Source organism: Corvus hawaiiensis, chromosome 3, assembly GCF_020740725.1.
Source record: "Corvus hawaiiensis isolate bCorHaw1 chromosome 3, bCorHaw1.pri.cur, whole genome shotgun sequence".
In the NCBI taxonomy this organism is placed as follows: Eukaryota; Metazoa; Chordata; class Aves; order Passeriformes; family Corvidae; genus Corvus; species Corvus hawaiiensis.
The window spans coordinates 78,314,433-78,340,601 of NC_063215.1; the positions used below are offsets into that span (position 1 = coordinate 78,314,433).

Here is a 26,169-nt window from a genome sequence, read left to right on the forward strand (position 1 = left end):
AATCTAATGAATATTCCCTTTCAATGTCTATGTCTATGTTTAAACTAACTGTCTAAGTTAGTTTTCTGTGAAGTAACACTATGAGTGCTTCTGAACTGTGAAATAAATCCAGGCAGTTGAAAATCAGGAGAGCTGTTCAGGTGCTCTTAATGAGATTGTGCATTAAGAAGCAAGAACATTTTTGAGTGATGGCTTGAAATTTCTGTTGCATATGTGTGATAGTTACTGCTTTAGGAAACTCACCCTCAGCTGAGGTGTCTTTGAAAGATCTTACAAATGCAGTGGACACATGAGCTGCCGGATTCAAGAAGTCTAAAACAAGAATGCAAATTGCAATTAAAATAGACTGACCAATTTCATCTGACCAATGCCATTCTACCACAGAGATAAATTAAACCTGGTAAACTTTATTTCAGGGTGGTGAGATCAGTCTACACAAACTTATGTGGAATTTGTATTGATCTATAGGTGTATGACACTTTTCAAGGGAAAAAAAGGCAACAAATATATCTATGCTGGTCTAATAGCATTACAAACAACTTGTGTCTTATTATCTGAAGCCTAAAGCAAATTTTCAAAAGAAAAATTATTAGGTCAATCTGATATCTGCTGTGTGGGAAAACACTCCTTAGGAAACTGTGACTGTAGAGCTATCTGGGATCTCATAAACAGAATTAATCCTGAGCATTTGTTTGCTGTCATCAACAACAATAGTGTACCAGCAGTAATATTTAACTACACAGAAAAAAGAACAGCATGAGACCAGGGAGAAAGTCAATGCTGTTTTTCCAGAAGAGTTCCTATGATAAAACTAACTGGGCATTAGAATCATTGCTTCCATGGTAAATGCCTCAAAATTTCGTGTCTGAGATGTTGAAAAACTTGCTTTGTATTAAAGTTTTCTTTGTGACTACTCCGGTTTAGCATCTTGCAATTGTCAAAAGCCTATTGGCCTTTGTTTTGTTTTGTTCTTTTTAAATGCATGCATAAAACTCCAAGTAAGAAATGGGATTTTTTTTTTAAATGTGCAGAATGAAATGCAATTTTTTCCCATTAAATGAACAGTTACACAATTTAACACCTCTTCACACACACCCCAACAAAAAGAACCCCAAGCCAAATAAACCTAGCCTCATTTATACTGTGCTGAACAACAAACTTCTGTGGATTTTTTTTCTGTCTGTTCCTTTTCTTTCTTTCTGCTTCTTCCTATCTTATTTGACTGGGTTTAGTATGGAAGCTTTCCCAGATGGATGCTGTCTTTAATTACTATAATGATTATTACGAATATCTGTAGTGTACTGTGCAGTTTTTAATTAGAATTGTATAGGTAGTTAAGCTGAAATTGCAGTGGCAGTTATGTCTTACAATGGTGTGATGGGATAGAATTGTGATGGTAGTTATTTATGTTCAATATGTGTCATAGGTTAGCATTCTGCCTGGTTACAAACCCAACCTGCGACAAAATGTTACAATACATTGATTTTGTTCCAGTAGAGGGAGATTGCTAGTATGATTTACCCATGTTTTTCAATATATACATCACTTGGGTAAGAGGATGCAGGGTTGAAGTTAATTTGGAAGATAAGAAGATAAGATTATAATTTTTTTTTTTTGGGTAGAGTTATCCAGGGTACTAAAGGTACTGAGTGAGAGACAAAACAGGTGGCAAAGTTAATTCTGATAAATGCTGACTACTTTACATGGGGAAAGTAATTTTACACATACAGTAGAGGAGTCTTAGTTATAAATTTGAGTGAGTGATATCAGTATTACAGAATATAAATGTTTGAAAATGTTAGCCCAGTGTTTAGTAACTATCAAGAAACAAGTAAAATGTTAGGTATTATTCCTTTCAAATAGAGAGAAACTCCCTAAATTATCGCTGTGTCATTCTGTAAGTCCTAGGTGTGTTCTCCTGAGCTGCAGAATTGCCTGTAATTCTGGACTTCCCATTCCAGCAAGATGCAGTGGGACAGAGGAAGTAGAAGTGGTGAGAGTTACCTGCAGCAAACCAGACCAGTCTTCTCAAACCAGGAGAGGTTTAGATGGGGTATGAAGCAGAGAAGGACTTGCTTGAGAGATCTGTAGCATCACAGGCTCCATAAATAAGGTGAATAGAGGGCATCAGATGAAATACATAGTGCACAGATTCAAAATAAAATAGTTTTTCTCGTATTATGTGTTTGAACTGTGGAGCTCATAGAATTTTGAGAATGCTGAAGACTGGTGACTCAGGTTTAATAACCAGCCAAACAAAATCTAACACCCCTCCTACCCCACAAAAGTGTGAGGAAGAAAACCCCATCCTTTAAACAGAAAAGTATCAACACTGATTCAAGAAATGTTTAATCCGTTGGTTGCTGAACACTGAGATTTTACTCCAAGGAAATTGTCATGTCATCACTCTGTTTTCTGCTGTTCACATTTCCTGTTGCTCAGTGTCAGAAATCAGGTAGTAGGGGAGATGGATTTTGAGCATAGCTCTGGCTGTTCTTGTAACTGGTATGTAGATTTGTCTGGTTCAGGAAGATAACATCACTGAATGTGGCAGAGCATGTGTTACACATTGCATTGCAAGCAACAGAATTGCCTTAAAGAGCTGAGTTAAGTTTATGTCTGTGTTCTGCATGTGTAAAATAGCTGCATATAATTTGTCTGGGGTTAAGAGGAGACTAATACTTACTCATTGTTGTGAAATATATTGTTTTCCTTGGCATCACTCCATTTTGAGGGGAAATCTGTATTGCTATAGAGAATTCTTTCACCAGAAATTGTGTATTAAATATGTTTTCTAGAAAATGTGGGTTTTTTTCTGCCTTTATTGTTTAAAAGTTCATGTTAAATGTCAATATATGAAGAGCCTTTGGCAAACATAAACATATGGTATTTTCTGTGAGATTAAATCTATTTCCTGACTTAATTTTAATTTCTGAAGTATAGTAATTTGATCCATAAGAGCAAATAAAAAGTTAAAAATAGTTCTCTTCATGTTTTCAGAAACAACTAACCAACTGGAGGTTTGTAAATGTGTGCTTAAGCTACTTTTGGTGTGGTTAAACTGAAAGTTGGAAACTTCTCCTGTGGCAGTTGTGTTCTTGCTGTATAGCTGTTTTCCCATCATTTTCAGAAATACTAAGTATTTTAGCTGGTGCTCTGATATTGTACCTGTGTTTATTTATATGTATTAAATTTACCAAAAATCCATGAAAGTCTGTTTGCATTTGAAAGGACAAAACATTATATTTTGTGTATATATAAAATAAAATCTCTTAATCTATTTTAACATGTTATGCCAGATCACATCAGTGATATTCGTCTTTTCTTATGGCTACAAGACATTTTTTTCACATCCAAAGAAGTCGACAGGACTAGCATCTTTGATATTCAGAACAGGAGGTTCTGAATAAGGCTGCTCACTAGCTTCCCTGTAGGATATTGGTGGCATATATTTGGTAGCAAAGGTGTTTAATTCTCAGACTATGCAGTACTATCAAGAGCCTTACTGAACTGGAGTATAAGTGTAGTGTTTTGCTGGCCTGTGCCAGCTTCCCTCTGAGTTCTGATATGTATGAAATTTTGTATTCTTATTAAGTCAGGATAGAATTCCTAAATACATCGTCCTAATTTCAATTGATTGTTAGCTTTAGAAGTTTTTAAAAGATTGTAAATGCAAGCCAGTCTCAGGATATTTCAATCGCTTTATGGAACCATGTTAGAAAAGTTTTGTACATATGTGAAAAATTGTTTGAAGTTTGTTATCTTGTTCTTCATTCAGCCTAGAAACTTCCTAGTGTGCCTAATTTTTTGGTTTGTTTCTTTTTAGATGAAATGGCTCCTAAAGAAGTCAGCAGGGTAAGTGCTGCTCTCTATCCCCTCTAAAAAGAAGTGTCCCACTGCTCATTTAAAATGATTTTTTCCACAGACTCTGATCAAGATTTAACTCTATTCCCTGGTTATAGTGGATCTCCAGAGAAAAATTGTTGTACAGGCTGTCTAGAGAAGAGTTAATAAGGAAAATAAGTATTAGGAACACTTGATTGCCTGTAAATAAACTGAAGGGTATTTTGCATTTAGAGTTATCCCAGTGCTATTTTCATAATCCAGTTTTAAAAAGGTACTTCATGGAAACCAGGAAATTCATGGGACTTTGAACATAACATCAGACTATTTAATCAGTGCAACTGCCTCAATAGATGGCAAGCATAAAAAGGGAAGAAAAATGCCCTATTTAATAACTCCCTTTTGAGATGTGCTATGGTACGATGAGTTCAATTCTCTAATTTAAAATATTTTGCAGTGTTCTGCATGAAATGTAATGTAAAATCCTAAAAAAACATATTCAGTAACAGATAACCAGCCCTAGCCTTACATCTTATTGACACTGTGTCCTACAGAATATTGTTCCATGATTGAGGACTAATTACAGGGATCTGTTAGGAATGAGTGTCTTTTCTGTGAATGAGAAAAGATCAGTACAGGACAATCTGTTGCCCCCAGAGGGGTCCAGTCATCCTGAGGGACCCCATAAGAAGGGGGCACCCTTACTGCTTTCTGAGGTGGAATCATTCTGTTTTCTAAACTTCTTGAATATCTTGCATAAACTATTTCATATTCTCAGGAGAAGCACAGTAGTGTCAGACACATATTAAAAACAGGGCAGGTTGAAAGACTGCAAAAACTGTCTGGGTAGTCTTTCTCTCAGTAGAAGGCCTTTGGAAAATGCTAGAGTGTGGAAGGAGTGGAGAACTAAGGCTAGTAGTGGAAACCTCAGTTTTGTAACTCTGAGCAGAGGGCTGGGATAAGGGGGAACTGAATTTCACCTCATACATACAAAAAAGAAATTAAATGCTGTCTAAAATGAGTTTACTCAAGCAGATGTTTTCCATATACATGATGTACCATGGATTTGTAAGGGTGTTGAGAATTTTGTTGAAAATTAGTGTGTTTTAGTAATTCATTAATTTTCAACATTGTTTTTGTTCATCCCTTAATATGCTACTGTTACGACAGTGAATACATTTTGGTGTAACCTAGAATTATTGTTCGTAGAATATCTTTATATATTGTTTTGATTTCAAAATAACTAATGATCTGCCGAAAAATCTCAGAAGCTCTAATTATGCATGCGGGAAAGTTTCTTTTAATTGTCATTAATTTAGTAGATTAACATTTACCTAAAACTCTGTAAAACGGATTTGCAGAATATATCTTGATTACCTCATCTGAGCTACTTAGGGCAAAGAAAGCAAGTTCTGAAACCCTGAACTCCCCAAGTCTGCCTTGCCAGTCACACCCTGTGTCTCTCAGACTGGTTGCAGCCATCTCAGCCCCTCAAAGTCATATCTAGTGGCTTAGAGTTTCCTAAAGATGGATGGGCTGTCACTTGAAGCCCTGGAATCAGTAGGGTGCAGATGATACTTCAGATGTTCTTTAGTAAACATTTTCTCCCTTGTTTTTTTAGCCATCAGTCATTGTGCACTTGGTATGTATACTGTGTTGCACTGCTATTTGGTTTGGCTTTTTTTAAAGTAAAGTACTTGAAGGTACTCAGTAACACACCATGCTACAAATCAACAGGTTTGTTTGTTATATTTTTGAATAATGCCATACATAATAATGTAGACCATTGTAACACATCCTCTTTCTTCAGCAGCAGCTAAAACAGATACCAGTTTAATTAAAATATGAACATAAATTATAATTTAAATTAGGAAAGTTCTGTACATGAGTAATGCTTTTCAGACAAAGACGTTCATGATGACTGAAAAATTATGATTTTTGAAGTCATTAAGTGTTACATTTTTAATTCCTGAAAACATCTGCAAGAAGCAGCTTGTATCATAGGGAAGGAAAAATTAAGGTTAGTGAAAGGAAATTTATTGCAGAATTAAATCACTGATTGCTTAAAAATACCATGTTAACTAGAAAACAGGGTAGGAATATACTGAAAAAAATCTTTAATTGTTGGAAGGAAATTTCAGTATTTTCAAGGGTTTTCTGTTGCAATTTCACAGTGAAAATTTAAGAAATTTCAAAATAGAAGTTCTGAATTCCTGTTGTATAGAAACTGCATTTTGAATATATTATCATTTTTAGCTTTTTAATAGAAAATTGAAATAAAGCAAAAAACTTGGCTGTTGGCCCTTCATTTCAAGTTTTGAAAGAAGGAAGAGGAGAAAGGAGGAGAAGACAGGAGAAAACTTCCACATACTTTAAATTTTGAGAATTGTAGAATAGAAAAGAAAGTCTTAAAATTTTATTATTTTTAATTCTGGTCTCCTAAAGGCAGTTTTGTCCATATTTTGGTGTTCAGAAATTATATGTAATGATTTCCTTATTTGGCCTGACCTAACATCTGATGGGAGATGGAGGGGAAAGATTTTCTGATTCCTGTAGACTGCTTTTGGCATAAGAACAGCTCTGGTTACAAAATACCTCATGATCATCTGTGACCAGTGAACCTGTGAACTTTTTTCTGAGTACTAGTTTCCAGTGTTTATGAAATATATGTAACTGGGGACAGAATCTCCTTTTCACATGATGTAGCATTGGGAAAATCCTTGGAAATGCTGAGTTTCTTCTGCTGACTTATTGTGCAGATGTGTGTTGGCTGATCCCATCCATCCTAGCTACATAAGTGGTTTTCTGGGCAGAGGGATTTCAGAAAGAAAACCAACTATTGAACTACTTGGATGAACAAAACTTAAGCTGAGTACTTTATTCTTTTGCTGTTTCATCTGCAAAAGAAACGAAAATAGGGGAGTGTGAGTTCAAGCACTAAGTGCATATGTATTCACGTACATGTAGACTAAAGATGTAATTCTTTTACAGCATCAGTGAAAACAGTGTGCTTTGGAGACATGTTATTCTTTTCAGTTGGCAAAAATAACCCCATTCCTTCATGAACTATAGCCAGGATTCTGTTCTACGTGCTGCTAAGTTTCCCGTGATCACTGTGTGCTCTTTTGTACCTCAGATTCTGAAGTTTAAATGAAAATACTCAATGTTCCTGATATGATCATGGCAAAATTAGCTGTTCATTTTGCTTAATAACTTTCCATTCGATGTTTACTTGAACAATACTTCCAGTGAGGCTGCCTTTTGGCAAGTACCTTTGCTTTGTAAACTCTGGCAATGCCAACAGCAATTCACTTTGCAGAAGTTTACCATATAAACACCGGAAAATAATTACCTAGCAAGTGACTTGCTCATTTACAGTACTTTATTCTTGGAAACAGGACTGATACTTTAATCCTCTCCTTTCCCCTTTTTGGACTTGCAGCCTTTTGGCAGCTGCCTTGGCACCAGCCAGCACCCAGCACAGTATGTCACTGCCAGTCACAGAATTAGCAAGTGTGTTTTCAGTAAATAGTTGCAGTAATTGCGCGCATCTTCACTGTGCAACTGATAGTAAAGGTTTGGGCTCTTTATGACACATTGGCAAAGCAAACTCATTCCTTGTAGTATCTCCTTATTAAAGATGGATTTAAATGTTTTCATGCTGTCCCAGGAAATGAGAGCAAATTAATCCAAAAGTTGAGGGAACTAGAACAAATATAAATATATATATAAATATATATTTAGCCTTTAGAAGTGTTGCAAATGACATTGCACCTATTGTCACGAGAAGATGCTTGTATAAGCTGACTTCTTTAAAAAGAAAACCTTGTGAATCCTGTGGTAGTGATAAGCAACAGTGGTAGGAAAATGAAGAAGTTTATTTTTAATTTTGTACATGGTGTTTTAGAGTGCTTGCAAGTCAAGTATTAGGAGGGAATGTCATTTTATAAAAAGCTTTTTAAAAAGAGGAGCAGTATTCAGCCCTGTCAAGTTAAACTGAAGCTCATTATGCTGTTTTATTATATAATCTTGTGAGGTGATATAATTGAGATATTCATGAAATTTTATGAGCCTTACAGTTAATAACAGATTATATGGTTGCTTCTATGTAATCATAACGTTCTTTTCTCGTAAGTGAAGCCTTTGCTCTTTATGATGTATTTTTCCTATTGTGAAACAATTTACTTCAGTGTTACCATTTGGTAACAGGGAAGGAGCTGATGGGAAGGTTAGAATGGATGTCAATGAGTGGGTGTTATGGGGCAAGAAACTTCTTCTAGGAAAGGTGTTCACCATCTCTCTGAGGCTTGGAAATCAGCTACATAAAAAGGCTGGGAAATGTGTGCCTTCAAAACTAGTGAGTCCTTTCTGTGCAGAGTAAGAGAGCTGGTTTTCATCATAATAGGGCCTGTGCTGCCAAACATCATCTCGTATTTTCCCTTCTTTCCTTTTGTTGTGAAGGTGTTTGATGGGTGAAGAAAAAATTCATAAATACCTGTGTATGGTGCTGCAGTGTTAAACTTTATTTACCATGCAAGTTCTAACCCATGTCCTCTCCAGTCAAAACAAGAAGAACATACGTCAGACAAATGCGTGTAGGAGCAGTTTTCTCTGAGGCTATGTACAAGCATTAAAATTAATCACCTCAGCTAAGACTGCTCTTTAGAGTTGCTTGCTTTCCAGTGTCCAAGTTTAATGAAAACTGGTTACTCCAGCCAAGCCCAGCTACCTCTTCTCATTTTTTTTTGAATTTCCTCTCCAAGTTCATTGCTCCTCTGAAAGCCATCTCTGCACTGTAAGATTGCTTACCACTTTCTCCAGTCCAAGGATTTCACATCCTTTGGCTCAGCATTTCCACCGTGAAACAAGCAGTTTGATTACCCTTTTGTAGGGTTTGGGGTTTTGTGGTTTTTAATGATTTTTTTAAATGAAGTCAAGATCCATATTTTTGTTTCTTCAAATGTGCAGTTTACATGTGTTTTCACTTTTATTAGAGTGTAGTTATCTCGTGCTTATCTGTGCCCCAAAATAACAAACACCAGTTTCCATGCAAGATGGGAACTAGTAATGCTCCAGATAAACATCAGTGCAGATAAACAATGCAAAATATTGCAGCCAGTGAAAGTACCAGGCCTAGAAAAGGTAGCAGTACACATAAACATACATGGCAAACACGTGCACAACCTACCTCACTACACATAAAAATGACCTGAATAAATTTTAGCATCAATTTAATTAAATAGGTTGGATTTTTTTTTCTTCCCCCTGCATCTATTTCTTTCTTTATACCCACTGGCCATCAGAAGGGCAATAACACTACTATAACTAAAATAAAATAATTTCTTGCATTTAAAGAAGTAGGTGACTATTGTGGTACTTACAAGTCTGGCCTTCTTTTTTTCTACACTAGATGTCTGAATACTCATTGTGGTAAAGTGTAGTGACACATGGAATGAAGATTTTAGGTACTTTTAAAATAAATGTCTCTTACAAGGCTGCCTTTCCCTTTAAGGGGCTGAATCTAGCCACCAATATGTTCCTTTCTAGTTATGCATTCTTTTGTGAGGAAGAAAAAAAACCAGAAACACAAAAGAATATTCTTCAGTTTAAAAAGCTACTTATTGTGTGGGCAAATAAAGTAATAGTGCCAAAATTCTTAAAGGACATATAGTATTTCTTTAGAAAAGATACAAGTAATTGAGTATTGATTATCTTTCCAGAAGATAATTTATGGATGCAGCTGGAAAATTATATAGAGCAAATCTCTTAAATCAGGATAGTAACTGTGCATATGGGATTTTTCATAATGTTACCTGAGAGAAGGTAAAGCTGATCTATTTCAGCAAAAGGCATCAAATATTTTAGTTTATTTACTTCTTTTTGTGGCAACAGTTCTTTTTTTTTAAGAAGTACAGAAGTGTTGCTGTTGGAAAATCATTTTTATAATGCAAGCATCAATGGCATTGAGAACTTAGGTATGTAAGACCTGTCTTTTTATACTTCTGGTCAAGTATGAAAATATCTAGCATGAAATATTTTAGACTGACATCTCAATCAAATGTTAATTCAGACATTAAGACTTCAAACAAATGTTCTTTTTCTGTTTGGAAGGTTTTCTTAGTTTTTCCTTTAAATTCTTTCCCTGATTACTCTTGTTGCCAAGACTATAGTTTTATAGGAAAGAAAACTTGTGTTGGCTGGAAGTTTATGAGGAAATTTTGGTCATTTTCGGTTCAGCAGCTGCCTATGTTCTGTAGTGTGCTAATAGAGAAGAGAGGAGCTGTCAGTTTTAAAAAGATGACTGAAGAACCTTGGGTGAAATCCAGTCCCTGCCTAAGGACATTCTTTTGTGTAAAATGTTGCACAGAATTACTTGAATTTATTATCTGCAAGTTTTGATGCTGCCATTGACAGTTTAATTTACGTGGTTTGAAGAAGTTGGTTATCTAAAATACTAAGTGGTGTAACCAGATAGAGAGTAGGTGTTTTAAACTCCTGTGTCTATGTACAATGTCCTTGGCCTACGTAAATCCTTTAGTCTTAGTGATTTCACCCTGTTCAAGAACTGAGGTTCCTTATAAGAACCTCTATTTGCCCCAACAGATCCTAATCCTGGTCCAAGAATTCCTTCTTACCTGGACAGCTGAGTTCATTTTTTCTTTCCTAAGAATGTAATTTTGATCTCACAAAGTGTTTTTTGTTGTTAGTTTTTTGAAGCTGTTTTAGTTCTTTTGTAGTTGGTTGGTTTGTTTGTGTTTTTGTGCTTTTGGTGGGCTTTTTTTGTTTGTTTCAGGTGTTTCTGTTTGTTTGTTTGGGTTCTTTTTTTGTTTTTTCTGTTCTTTTTGTCCTGCTTACATGTCTTGGATTAAATACATGTCCTCAGTTTCAAGTGCGCCTCCATCTGTCCGTGTTATGGCCCCCTGTGACACTCCTAGAGTGCCTTGAAGTTGGATACAATTGGTGGCACTGGATACAACATGTAGCATCGGGCCACCCAGCCCTGCTGAGTCTCTTACTGTTCACTCCATCTAGGCAGCCTGCACAGTGCTGAGAGTCAGGCATTGCCCCTCACCTCCTGGCTCCTGTGGCATAGCAAATGAAATAAGGGAAGCCTGGGATGGCACAGTTTTACAAGGACATTTGAGTTTGGTTGGTTTGGGTTTTTTCCTTCTCCTCATCTGTTGAATTTCTGCACCCCCAAAGTACATTTGGCTATGCCTCTCCACATTAAATGGAATTTGGGCTACTTGTTTATTCTAACTCTAGTCTGTGATAGGGTCATACACTTTGAGACCTACAAAAGGACCAGGTTCTGTTGCAGAACCAGGCATTTGTTGCTCTGGAAAAAGAGCTCTGTAGTAGGGAGTAAGTGTTACATAGAAACTTACTCTTCTTGTGGCTATTCATAAGATGTTTTAAGGAGTTACAGAGAAAACATATCAACCTCTGGATTATGTTGTCACTTGTTGACCCTCTGCTGTATTAATGAAGGCTTTTTGTTGCAGCAGAAGGGCTTTTTCTTTCCTGCAAAAGCATAAAATGCCTGTAGCACAGCTGCGCTATGAGCATCAAAGCACGGAAATTAATCTTCATTTCAGGTTTTTTTTACTTTAGATATTTAATTGTGTACTTGAATATTAGTTTCTCTGTGAACGAATACTTAAAATTCATCTCACTCTACAGCATTTCAGTATCTCCTTTAAAGTTTATGTTCTTAGCCTGCTTGTTTAGTTCTAAGTCACAAAACTATTCTTCAATCACCTGTCACGGGTTGTTGTCTTCTATTGCACTGCAATATTCTAAAGACTAAGAGCCGTATAAATATTTTTACATAAATCCTGAAAAAACAATCTTATTTCATATTTATTGATTGAAATATAAATATTTATAACATGATTTCCCTTTTTAATTGTTAGTCCATTTTCACAGCTTTAAAACATACACAGCTACTAGAAATATGATGCTGGTGTGGTAGCGCTAAACTTGTTTTTAGTCCAGTTGAATTATTTTACATAATGTCACTGAAATTCAGAATTTTACAGTAAGTATACTAAAATACTTGTAGACACCAAATCTTAAATAGAAGGAAATCAGCAATGGGAAGAATGAATTAAGGAAAAGTTGATGAGTATTAATAATGTTTAAATTGCAAATTAAGAAATTGTACTTACTCCATATAATGGTGTATATATATAATAAAACTCCTTTTCCACCAAGTGTGTTGAATTTTTTTGAGGAGCTGCTTTCCCAAAGTAACTTTTACACCAAATATACACAAGTCTGTGTTAGCAACCACATTGGGTAGTGCTTGTACCAGAGTTTGCTGATGACTTATTCAGTGTTTAAATACGTGGTTTCATAAAGACTATTGTGGTTTTTCGACCAAACATACTTGTGGTTATCCAATCTAAAATGCCTAGAACCTAAAAAAAAACTCTTTCACTCTACCGTAATAAAAGGAAAAACATTGCACTGCATGACGGAGTAATTCTTTGTTGATGATTGATCTAAATGGTAGAACTACTTAATTGTGAATCTGGACAAGTTGTATTCATCTGGCCAGTTGTGGGTCCACAGATGGTCAGTACCAGAAGTGTGCCACGTAACAACACCCTGCATTACACAGCTGCCATCTTTTCAGTGATGGCTGCGTGCAGTGGTTTGCCCTGCTTATAAAACATTTGCAAGCATCTGTCGCAGAGGTGAGGACAAAGGGCACATAGCTATTATAGAGTTACTGTGCATGTGGAACTGCTGCTTGATTAGAGGGAAAGTAGTTATTCTGCCAGAGCTGTTATGCCAGTGGGCTCATTTTGATGATGCGTTCTCTTAACGTATTCGCTTTAACCTTTGAAGATTTGATTTAAATCCTGACTGTGAGTCGCAGGCAAAGATATGTATTCATTTCCAAGTTCTGAGAAGGCATTTTTCCACATGATAAAGGCTTTGTGCATGTGTGCTTGATTAGCTGTTGTTGCTTTAGGGTATGTGGCTACACATACTTTTGCAGACTGGGGTTAGCACGTCTGAATAGTGTAGACTCTTGTTCACCATTTTCCTGCTTTATGGCTACTTATGGCTACATATTGTAAGTATAAAAGCTCCACTTGCATGGATCTATGCTATTGTTTTCTCCCTGTGAATAATAATCATACAGGAGTAAATGTGGGACACAGCAGAGGGCAGGCAGTGGAAGCTTGCCAGCTGCCATATGGTGCTAATAGTGGTGGTGGCATGCTGTATTGTAAACTCAAGACTTGCAGCAGTTTATGCATTTACGCAGTGTGACCTTACATTGCTGTCAAAATGTATAATCATCACATCATTTTACAGAAAGAATTATGAAGTGTCAGGTTTGTTATACATTGAGAATATTTGGACAGCCTAGGAGTCCAATGTTCTAGTATGTCCATGTGGAGCAACAGATTAATAGATTAAGAAGAGGTCATGGCAAAGATTGTATATTCTCAGGAGCAATTTTAAAGTCAACATTAAGATCTGCTTAATTTAAAGAAACTGGGGATTGGTATTATCCAGCAAGCACTTTTGATTTTTTGTTTGTGGAGCTTTTTGGGTTTTTTTGAGATGAAGCAGCAAAATATACCCTGAATATATATATGTTTATATGCTCTGAGTTCATGACATAATGTGGTGTATGCATGAAAATAATAGCAGAAATAAAAGTTATATCATGAAATATATTGTGTAAGTTTTGTGCCTAATCCGTCAGTAAGTATCATATGTAGATGTTTACCCACATTTACAGACAGAGAAGATCTAGAAAGCTATTGAGCAGAGTTACCTATACGCACATAAACATGGGAGTGGTAGTGGGGTAGACTGCGGTACTCTGAACATTTATAGCATTTTTCCATAGTAGTTTATATTAGTCTGATCTATATTAAATTTGGCTCTGAAGTATGAATGAGCAAGAGAATAAGCCTTAGTCTTTCAAGCAACATTAATTTGTCTAAATATCACCAGCTTAATTTTTAGTTTAAGCAATGTAATTTACTGCATCATGGAGTTCAGTAAGTAATTGACCATATTACTTTCTTCAGTTACCACATTACCAGTTTTGGGCAGGGTAATGAATCTTTACTTAGTGCCAAGTATTTCTTTCTGTGAAATTATTGTTCGTGACGCTGTCATGCTACACATACGCATTTAGTGCTGTTTTTATCAGCCCCTCAGAACTCGGGAAATGGATAAACAAATGCAGCTGAGCCCCTGAAGGGAGGCTGCATCTCCTTTCCTGTGAGATTTTAACCATGTCATGCTGTTCCATCATACCAGCAATCAGCACCCCATGGCTCCCATCTAAATATCCTAACTGATTTGTAATCTGCCAACAGATTTGATTTGTGTCTGCCATCATCAGTTGAAACAAATGCCTATGAAGCCACAGTGGCTGGTGTGGTTTTGACTTGTGATTTTTGTCCTTCACTTGGTTGATGCTAATTGTTTCTGTATTTGAAAGGCTGAGCTTCCTGAGCTACCACCACCTGAAAGCCCTGGTGCTTGGCACAGTTCCGTCATTTGGCACATGAATCTGAGGTGGAAGATGGTAGCTAAGGCAGTTGCTTTCTTCCTTTCCTGGTGGACTAGGAGCAAAAAAGGAAGGAGTTGAAGTCTACTTACTTTATAATTGTCATCTCTCTCATTTTCTTTAGACAATTTCCATGACCCTGGCCCAGTTTAGGTGATAATTAATTGCTCAGTGATGTTCTCAATGTGCTTTGAACAAATGTCTAATGGAACAGAGAGTGGAGTGCTGCGCCTCTTGCTTAGGAGTGACCTTGTTCTTCAGGCAGCTGGATTAGGACAGCTCTGCTTGAAATCTTAACATATTGTTTTTAATGAATTTGTATGTTTAAAACTTGCAAAATACATCTGAGTTATTCCAAAATGTTCTTCTCATCTTTGCTTCCATAGTACCAGGATACAAATATGCAAGGTGTAGTGTACGAATTAAACAGCTACATAGAGCAGCGCCTGGATACAGGAGGAGATAACCAACTGCTTCTGTATGAACTGAGCAGCATCATTAAAATAGGTAAGAAAGAGAATCAGATGTCTCCAAGCTGTTACTCAGCATCAGTGCACAGCACATTTCTTACGTGGTTTAATTAATAAAGACAGGTATTGAGGGATAACAATGTTCTCATTGAATGTTCTCTCGGTGTGAACTTACTTCACCTTCTGTCCCTCAGTGAATCCCTGGCTGCACTTAAGTGAATTTCGTCTTTGGAGAGAGTTGCATATCCAATTGCGAAATTATTGTCTCATGTTAAATGAACCAAACAATAGAATATTCTGGTTATGATGGTGTTTCACTTTCAATATTGAAAGTAAAAAAAAAAAAACCAACAACAAACTATTGGTAATACCACTGCATACTTAAACTCCTTTTGAAACAAAACTGAAATGTCACTGGAAGAAGGCATATTCTCAGTGTGATCTCAGATTAAACTCAGTTGTTTAACTATTTTTTTTTATTATGTAAGTATCTTTTGTGGTAACAAAATACTGCACATGATCAAAATTAAAAATTAAAAACAAACAAAAAACTCTCAATAACAAAATTAGTGTAATTTGGCTTCTGTTTAGCCAGAGTGGATGGACTCAGACTTCAATAGGACGTGTCACAGTAAATTTCAGTCAGCTCTTTAGAAAGGTTTTACCATGCCAGCTACTTCATCATTTTGTAATGATGAGTAATAGTTCTGGTTTATGTATATGATGCTTTAAAAGGACTTTTTCTCTACTGATTTTGCTTAAGCTGTTATTTGGATATTGATGTCCAACTTACAGCAAATCAAATTTGTTAATACACAGCAAGTGAGAATTGACAAGACAGAGTGCTCATGTTTTACAATTTTCTTTTTTTTTTTTCTTTTGTAAAGCAGGTGGGAGGGTGTTTTGTATGGTACTTCCTTTGCAGTACTCATTTGCCTTGTAGCTCAATATACTTAGGTCCTACAGATGAAGGATTTAAAATCCGAATGCAAAGTACTGTGCCCTCAACTCTTACCAGTGTTGTAGAGTTGATAATGAGCAAGTAACTACACCGTGGAACTTTTTTCCTTTTGTCAAAGAAATTAAGAAAGCTGTTTGATTTGATTGCACACAAGTGTAATTTTCCCCCTGAAATCTACTAAAACTACTCCTGAGTTCATTCATAAGACAATATGTACCAGATATGTCTTTTTACTGGCTAGAATATTTATTAACTTTTGGGAAGACAGATGCACGATCCAAAAATGTCTGTTGTGTAAAGCATGGTGAAAAACATTGTCTGCTATACACTGTTCTGATTTTGAGAGTAAGTTGTGATGGTCGGTTGACTCTAAACTTTTGAGAGTTTAAGGAACTTGACTTTACTCTGTTTCATACCACAATCTGAATCTGGTAGAAATCTAAAATTACAAACTTTCTAGTGCGTGTCGGTATTTTTAAGATGGAGTAGGTGCAGAAAATAGAAACAGTTTGTTTGGAATCACATTTTTATAGCAGTATTTGTAACTCCTCATTTTCCCATGATTTTCTCTCTTAAGGCAAGGACAAATATAGCTTAACATTTACAAATGGCATTTATTTTACTCATAGAAATTATAATGGTATTTGACGGATTATATTGTAAATACACTTTTTAGTGTTACTTCTATTGCATAAATTAATTTGCATTTACCAACATTAGGCTTTGGAGTATAGATGTATAAAGAAGTTGTTTCTAATTATCTTTTAGAATGCAGTAGATGTCAATGGAGAAAGCAAGAACTCTGTAGTACCTCCAGCTTTGTAGACTCTTGGAAGTTTTAGGGGACACAGCAAAAGACCTTAACTTTTATAATGGTAGATATTTGTCCTAAGTAGAATTGAATCTGTGGTTTCACCTCAAAGATGTTGTATAAGTTTGATTTATCCCTGAGAGTACAATTATTTCTTTTGTTATTGCTTTGGCAGCTACAAAAGCTGATGGATTTGCACTGTATTTCCTGGGAGAATGCAATAATGTAAGTATACTGGATTAAAATGCCGCTTTTCTGTACATTCACAAGTATGTTTTCTAATTTAATAATAGTGGTAATGAAAAAAATATTCACTGCATTTAGATCCTTGGCCTTTTTGGTTTTTTTAAGCTTTGGCTTTTTATTGTCTGTCTGACTCTGGAAGCTTAACTTGTGATTTAGCCCCATTATTAATTCTCTTTAAGAAGCAGAAAACTTAACTTGGATTTACTATCTGCATAGCCTATTCTTTGCATCTAGTTATCTCCCTTTTTTTTTTTTTTAATGTTAATTGTCAGCTGCAACTTGATAGTGAGATAATGTAAATTTCATATGTAGATTCTGGTTGGCATAAAATAAATGGTACATTTAAAATTTATGAATTCAATTAGTATCTGATGTAATAATTCAAATAACAGTGAGTCCAATATTTGTTCTTTTGTTATTTGAATGTTAGAATACATTACATCTTTTTCTATCCAGTTTAATTTATACAGCTACCATGATACAAGTCTTTGTAGTTATTTCAAATGGCTATCAAGAAGGAAATGCAGTTTAGTTCTTCAGTCAGTTCCATCAAATTAAAAATCACAATTTGTCAGAAATTTTATGTCTTTCATTGGTTCAAGAAACAAGCAGTGACTAGAGAGGAAAATATTTTTTCTCATTGTTTTTGTTTCCTTGCATTACACAGCCAGTTTTAATAGTTTATTCTTGTATAGTCCATTAGCCAATTTCCTTTGCTCTTTGTGAAATAATTGAATTCAGAAAAGGGTAAAAATTACATTTTTGAAATAGTGGAAACAGGATTGAAGATGTACAAACCTGCAAGTTACTTGATGTGGAAGAAGGCCCATATAGAAATTTCCTACAGTAAATGGAAATGAGGTTTTGCATTTTTTGTGATATAATGATTATTTCATATAATAAAGATAACCCACCTTATTATTCAAAAATTGTGTTTTCTCTGAATGACTTCTGTTAAGCATATAAACAGCACATTTTTTAAAATAACTCTTTCACCGAGAAGTATAATTTAAGAAACATGTTGTTCATCCTTTATGAATGCAATCTTTGGTTCTCATTAGTAGGTGACAGCATCCATTGTCATGGGTAGGGGGTGATGCAAACAGTCACTGAAAAGCTTCCTCCTGCTGCCAGAGGCAGGAGCCCGCAGGAAGTTCAGCCTCCGTTCCAAATGTGCAGTGCTGGCCATCTTTGGTGGCAGTGACTGCCTGCCAGCTGAGCATGCTCATCTCTAAATGCTTTGTAAAAGATTACAGTAAAATTAACTTTACAGCTTGAGACAAAGAGAATTCTTACTGTGGTGAGGTTTTTCCTATTAGATTAGTGTGGCATAATATGGGATTACTCACAGCCTTCTGATACCCTGAGGGCCTGGGTACTATATGGCCTTCTGCTTGTTTTCTTTTTTTTTTTTTTTTTTTAATAGCATATTAGGCAGATGAATCTATTAGCGTCCCAGTATTCCAGTATAACTCTTTCCTGAAAAAAGCTCCAACTACTGAAGACGCACATTGACTTTATTAACCACTGCTATGTAGCTGCATCATCCAAAATGGAATGTTCTTCATGCAGCTATTATAGGGACTGATCCCAAGTCCTTTGAAGTTAGTGTGAGATTTTCCATTCACTGTAGTGGGCTTTGGGCCAAACTCATGTTTGTAGTCTTGTAACTAAATGGTAATGCATTAGCTTACTTCTTATAAGAAATTGCCATTGGAAATTAATTTGGGTAGCTCTTGTCTCTTGAATATTTAATTTAAAGAATGTATCCAAGTGAGATTAGCTATTGCCCAGCAAATACTGGCAATGTGGTTTTATTTATTTTTATTAAATGTCTTTTTAAAATGGGAACAAAAATATTCTACATAGAAAAAGCAGGAATGAACTAATTCTTTAAGCTGAAATTAAAAAAAAAATTAAAACCTTTTGATTAGCTTGGACAAAGTATTTGCTGAACATCTATGGTCATGTGTTGAAGAGTAGTATCTGCTTTTTGGTGGCTTAATCTTTCGATGCTAGGTTTGTGGTTTGAATTTTTCAAACTTGGCAAAATCCTTCCCCTCCCCCCAAATTTAGCACTGGGCTTTTTGTTCGGTATCTTGGAAAATTTACATAAATCTGATTGTTATCCAGCTAGGAGTGTGTGTGTGTGTGTGTGTACATCTGTTTGAGAATTACGTTTTGGGAGGGCAGTGTGTAAGAATGGAGGAATCCTATTAAAAAGTAGATAACTACTCTCTCAAATGGTTTTCTAATATTTAGTGATGTGTGTTCTGACTATATTCTGTTAAGGAACTTATGATAAAACCTGAAGCACAAGCACTAACTCCACTTCAGCTTCTGCTTTAAACATGTATACTTTTGCTTGTTTAAATTAATTCAGATTTGAGAATTTTGACTTGTGTTAATCTCATCAAAGGAACATTTTTGAAATATTAGATATCCTTAACTGCCTTTAGCCTGGATTAAATAGTGAGTTTCTAATTAGGATATAAGATAATTTCCTTTTACAAAAATGCTTAATTTTTGCAAAACAAAAACCAGTAAGTGATTACTATGTACTGTGTGCTGTTATTTCTTAGTATTGAGAAAATTGTCATATCATTGCAAATTGCTTTTTGCATGGATTACTAAGAATGCATTGTAAATCATTCTTTGGTGCAATATTTAGTATAGGCAGAATTTTCTTTACATGAAAATTATATTAGAACTGAAAGAAAATTAATCTAATTTGAAGAAAAGCTCCAGATTAGCCAGTCCCTTTCTTTTTGCAAAACATAGATGATACACTGGCCTTTAAAGGAGGACATTGCTTTAGAAAAAATTCCTTTATAATTTAACGGCACAAAAGTAAGTTTGTAAAAATATCTGTCCATATAAAAAGTTTCTTTATGGCCTTATTTTCTTTCTCTCTATTGAAGTTTATATACTATATTTTGATCTGTATTAGAGTTGGAAAACAGCGTAAGGACTAGGTAACTTCTGGCTGACAGTTCTGGTCGAATGCCTTCAGGATCTTTACCTGAGTGAATTTGCTTTAATGGAAGATGACACATCAATTGCAGATTCCAGTGCATTTCTCTATGCAAGTATTACTCAGAATTGGTGCCAGAATGAGCGTGGCCAGTTCAGTTTTTTTAGCATCCTTCTGGTTGTTCAAATTGCTTGGAAGCACTACAACTCGGTGCACTCCTTACTAAGAGTGTTCTGATGGTGATTCTGCTTTTCAAATGATTGCCCTCTAGCAGGTAAGCACCCCGTGCATACCCAACTCCTTCCTTCCCTGTGAAGTTCCCGTGTATATCAGAATCCGGTTCTGCCTGTGCTATATATATGGTAGAATGCATTGCAAAGTACTCAGGTGGTAAAATCAGTAAAGCTTCCTTGTCAGGGTCGTTTTCTGAGCAGACCTGTGCCCATATTTCCTCTGGTTTTTGAACATTCTCCATATCTAAGGACTTATCTTTGTCCATGGGTTAGCGTAGTTATGCAAATAAAATTATTTTTTTCTTAAGGTACGTAGCAGCCATTTTACAAATACTATATACCAGAGAGCAGAAACACTTCCACATCAAACAGGAAGTTTCACAACTCTCCAGCAAAGGACTTGACTTGTTTTCAATTTTCTGTATTATTTCTTATGGGGATGAATATACAGTTCATAATTCTCCTGTTATGACCTTAATTAAGTATCATCTTCAAACATGACTTAAAGGATTTTCTGAAATCCTCATATTGGATACTGTATATGTGTAAATCAATTGCCTAAGTATCATGCTAGCTGGGCATGGATTTAAGCCCATAAGCTGACATCTTTATGAGGCAATATTTCTAAAATACTTATCAAAGTTACAGAGTTCCTAATGTACTACTGCATTAAACAATTCTTCAGATACTTCTTGTTTATATTTTCTACTTCTGTGAGTAATTTGCCTCGTGATTACACTGTGATTCCTACGTAAAGACATATGACTTCATATTTAACAGGCATACACTTAAAGTAGCTTTTATTTGGTCTTGTGTTACTTAGTTCCTGAAACTGCAAATTGTGTTGACAAACAGATTATCCTCGCTTCAGACAGAAGTTTCCAATAGCTTTATTGTAAGAAATAATTATGTGAGGCCACAAATATGTGCACATACTCTGTGCTTCAGGGTGTATTTTATTAAGCCATTCTTGAATTTCTGGTCATGCAGAAGTTGTTGCGGCTTGATGTGCATGCAGTGCCACCTAGTGAGTGTATGAGGTGGGTGACTTGGATTATTAAGTACCCAGGAAAAAAACCATGTACAGCTTGCTAGCTGTCTCTGGTTTTTGAATGCATAGATATTTTCTCTGAAATTTGAGTATTTTAAACATATTTTCAGGTGAAATCCTCCTAGTTGCAAAAAACCTTTTGTCTTTATCCTTAAATCAATTCTAACATCATACAGTTTTTTGTATATAAAGTGGAAGAAATCTATTGCTTTCTTATTTGCCAGCGAGTAGTGATACTCAGCAGAGAGCGAAAGCTCTTGTTGAGTTACACTGTCTGAGTTTAAATTTGAGTCAATAAATTATCAAGCAGAAAGAAATAAATAACTGTCAAAATGTATTTTAGGGAGATTTTGGTCTTGTTTAATTTAATATTCAGGTAAATGGACTTGTGGAATGTGTTAATGATAAATATAGTATCATAGAATATCCTGAGTTGGAAGGGACCCTCAAGGAACATCGAAGTCCAGTTTCTGACCCTGAACAGGACACCCCAAGAGCCACACCATGTACCTGAGAGCATTGTCCAAATGCTTCTTGAACTCTGTCAGGCTGGTGCTGTGACTACTGCCCTGGGGAACCTGTTCCAGTGCCCAACAACTCTCTGGGTGAAGAACATTTTCTCATATCCAACCTAAACCTCTCCTGACACAAGTTCAGGCCATTCCCTCATGTGCTGTCCCTGGTCACCACAGTAGGAAGAGGTCAGTGTCTGCCCCTCCTCTTCCCCTTCCCCTCACAAGGAAGTTGTCAACTGCAATGAGATCTCCCCTCAATCTCCTCTTCTCCAGGCTGAACAGACCAATTTACCTCAGCTTTTCATCATATGACTTCCCCTCAAGGCCCTTCACCATCTGCGTGGCCTTCCTTTGGATCCTCACTTACAGATTTAGATCTTTCTTATACTGTGACACCCAAAACTGCCCCCAGGACTCGAGGTGAGGCCGTCCCAGTGCAGAGCAGAGTGGGACAATCCCCTCCCTTGCCCGGCTGGCAATGCTGTGCCTGATGCATCCCTGAGTGTGCAATATCATTGCTGTATCAAAAAATACATTTATGTATGTAGCATAAACAGAACTCTAGCCCTAGTGTAAAGTATTTTTCCTATTTCTCTCCACTGCTAAGGCCCCGGATGTAATAATATGGCTGGTTTAAACACTGCACTTTAAGAAAAAATAAAATTGGAGGAGCTGAACTGAGTTCAGGGGAGAGCAGAGAGAATGGTCAGGAAACAAGAGAAGTGGTTTTGCTTTGTCTAAAGGAAAGCAAGTTGAGGGGTGAAGATATGCCTGGATAAGGCAAAGAGGAAGGGAATCACCTCCAATACCTATGGTGTGTAGGGCAAAAAGTAGCGTGCTTGAACTGGAATTGGGAAAACTTCCTCAGTTGTGGCTGTAATGAAGCATGACAGTCTGTTGCTTGTGCAAGCTCAGGGATCCTCGTCCCTGGAGGAGTGTTTGAGACCTGTTGGCCAAATGTCTTTCAGAAAAATGCTTTAGCTGACTAAAATGGAAGGGATGGTAGAGAGGTATGTCAGCTTGGTTTTCTGTGTCAATGAACTGGTATAACTCTTGTGGTGTTTTTCAATTGTGTAAATCAACTGGAAAGTTTCCAGGAGTTAAGTGCAGTTAAAAATTGATACCATTCAGAAGGATGAAAACATAAACACCCCCAAAAAACAACAAACAAACCAAACCCAACCGCTAGTAGTTCTACAGTAAGTGCATCATCTTCATTTCACAAGTGTCCAACATTTGTACATATGATGTGGGTTAAAATTATAAATCTCCTGTCAAGTACGCCGTGATTTATCGCTAAGGAAATAAGCTTTTATAAAAAATGGTGGTAGTTGCTGCTGGTTTTTTTCTTCTTTTATCCCTGTGTACTTGATGCAGTCAGACTGCTGCACTTGTGTTTAAACACAGAACATAATTGCCTAGAGCTCTTTAAGATTTTAGCATGGTAGTATTGGGCTACTATTTCAACTAATGCAGTTTAGAGATCCGAGGGTTTTGGCTGTGAATACTTTCCAAATTAATTATGTTTGTTTGTTTTTCTTGGTCATCTTTGCCTATTATGATGAGTTGTATTCCTGCTAAGAATCCTGGCCTAAGGGCACAGCCTTTGTAAATATCTGCAGATAATCTTATCATTAGGCTTTGTGGTCTTACATTTAAGTTGTCCTTTACCAAGAGTAAAAATCTGTTGCTGTTACTGAACAGAAACAGATGTGAGCAGCAAAAGCCATTAAACTCACATAATATCAGCTTGATCAATCTCCATTTAATTTTTTCTTTCCCCCAAGCAGCAAATCACATAGCAATGCTTTAGTATGAAGGCTTTCATTTAATGTCAGTTGAATATTAAATTATTTTCCATGAAGCATTTTTAGGATCAGTTTTATCAGCAAATTGTGCTGTGGAAGAAACTAGATAAAGATCCACCAAAACAGTTTGTCAGTGGAATGCTTGTCACGTGTACTTCAACCCTCATTCTAATCATTAAACCTAGTTCTTATCAAGACTTCTTTTCTGCAAGGAAATTTTAGAAAAATTGGTTTATGATTGTCATTTGCTTAGTTATAAGTAGTTATACAAAAAGAAGAAATAACAGTTTGTGAAATGATGATGAAGAATACATGTTTGCAGTTCAAATCCAGCCCTGGCAAACTTTATGTAGTTGGTTGAATGGTTACTGGCTTTTGTGATAGGATTTGGTGTTGTGCTGGATTCTGACAAACTGCATACCAACAGCAACTAGAAAAATAGCATCAACTATACCTGTAGTTGTCCTGTTCATCAGAAGAACCAAAGAACAAAATTACTGAAAACTGCAGGTTCTTTCTTAGTGCTGTAACAATATCTGTCAGGAGCTGTTGATGCTGTTGTGTTATAACACTTGCTGCTACTCCTCATATTTTCTTTTACTGGGATTTTAATCTACTTTCTCTGTCAGGAGAGATTTTCACTAAAAAACCAAAAATGGGGCAAGTTACGACAGCATGGCAAGATGAACATGAGTAAATCTTCATGTGCATGCGCTTAGCTGTTAGAAATGAGGAGTAAATAAGGTTTTTTCAGCCACAGTAAGATATTCAAGATAAATTACTTAATTTTACCAAGGAAAGAGCACCAAAACCCACAGTATTATGGCTTATTGAACATATACTGATCTTGCTATGTATCTGAAAGCCAAGTTGGTGGGTTTATCTGTGAATAGAGGATGTTGTCATCTTGATATCCCTCAAGAAAAAGTTACAGTACACCATTCTGCATTCCTGTAGACTGGCAGGCTTGTTAATACATTAGTATTTTAAAAAGATATTAGAGACTGCAATATGTTGCATATACCTAGGTTGCCTAAGAAATGTGGGCCATAGAATAGAATCATAGAATCTTTTATGTTGGAAAAAACCCTGAGATCACTGAGTCCAACCATTAGCCTAACATCACCAAGATGAAATGGTGAATTTTGTAACATTTGTCTGTGTTCACCAGTGTTTAAACATTTGTTAAGGTCATAATTTAGTTTGGACTTTCTGTTTTGCTTCAATTTGTTTTTTTAAGAACCTCTTGCTCTCTGTGTTCATGATAGGTCATTAGTACATTCCAAACCACACTGTAACATCCATCAAAATTAATAGGAGTTTTTTTGGCTGTGGGCTTTTATCAAAGTGAATTAAGTGATTAAACTGGGAGGGGAGGAATAATTTTGGAGATTTTAGGCCCAACCAGAACACTCTGTCCTGTCACAGATGGAAGGAAAGGAATCATCTCATGTACTCTAGGGTTTCAACAAGGTATGGGAAGTTCTTGGTATCAAACTTTGGTGTTCCCCTGCATACTACATTTAAAGAAAGAAGTCCATCACCATAAGGAACTTGTTGGAAGAATATTGTTAATAGGGTAGTTGAGATTGATGTAGGAAAGGAGGCTCTGTCTTTGTCTGGAAGGAGAGTAAACAGATCAAAATAGGGGATTGCAGAATCCTGTGGACTACCAGCTGCCAGAATGCCTGAACCTGAAGGCTTCCAAAGGATTCTCTGTCCAAGTCAATGTTTGCCCTTCTGGTAGTTTGTCAAACCTAGACTCACTCTCCTATCTTGGTTGCCTTCTCTCTCATCAGCAGTAGAGATATCTAATGCTCTTTCTACACTAGTTATCTTTTATTACTTAACTTTTGCCAGGAGAGACTGTGACATTGAATTATCAGTAAAGAGCTATGTGTATTTATCTCTTTCTGATACTGACTTAGAGGCTCACTGCAAGTGGTAATTGCACCAAAAGGGTCTGTGAGCAGTGCACAAGCATCCTGCTGTCTCCTCAACCTCTTCCTTTTACAGCATTGTGAGTTATCAATATAGTATTTGAGAAATCATGGGTCCTAATATTCTCAGATTTCCTTTTTTATTGACTGTATATTGCTTAAGTTGTGGATGAAAGTCAACTGGTTCCTTATTTTGATTATTAATCACTGTTCATTATCATTACCAGAAACACAAACTGTTTTATGAAGTAAAATATTCAGATCAACTGAGGAAATGCAAGTTAATTTGAAAGGGCCCAATCTATTCATTTCTTCACTTATTTGTGAAGGTTTATGCAGTATCTGATGTATGTATGGGAACACTTCTAGTTACCCTTTGAGCTACTGAAAGATTATTTGAATGTACGTTTGGAAATAAAAAGAATGCTGGAGTCATTCACAGTTAGAACAGAGTAGGTGAGCCCCAAATTTTATCATTTCTGTAGTACATTTTACTTCATAATTTTCTTAAGCAAAAAAAAAATATTAAATGTGAGCTGGATAGGTGATGTGAAAAACCTGCTGGTTTTTGACAGTGATAATTTTAGAGATTCCCATAAAGCTGTGTCTGTGGGGTGCCTCAGAGATTATTTCAGTAAGATGCCCTAGTAGAGCAGAGCACAGTTTACTGTGTTTTGTTTGGCTGACCTTGCCATTGATGGCTTCTGCTCCAGACATTTCTACATAATTAATTGGCAATAAACATTAGAACTCATTCAGATTTAAATT

General features: G+C 36.1%; 1 protein-coding gene across 4 annotated transcripts in view; it reads left to right on the forward strand.

The window, feature by feature from the left end:
- PDE10A (phosphodiesterase 10A) overlaps window positions 1-26,169 on the forward strand; it is a 354,429-nt gene that overhangs the window by 279,750 nt on the left and 48,510 nt on the right. For all 4 annotated transcript variants that reach the window (XM_048296774.1, XM_048296771.1, XM_048296770.1 and 1 more), the window contains exons 3-5: window positions 3,827-3,855; window positions 14,779-14,899; window positions 16,810-16,859. In XM_048296774.1, the coding sequence (XP_048152731.1) occupies window positions 3,827-3,855; window positions 14,779-14,899; window positions 16,810-16,859 (200 nt within the window). The remainder of the gene's footprint in view (window positions 1-3,826; window positions 3,856-14,778; window positions 14,900-16,809; window positions 16,860-26,169) is intronic.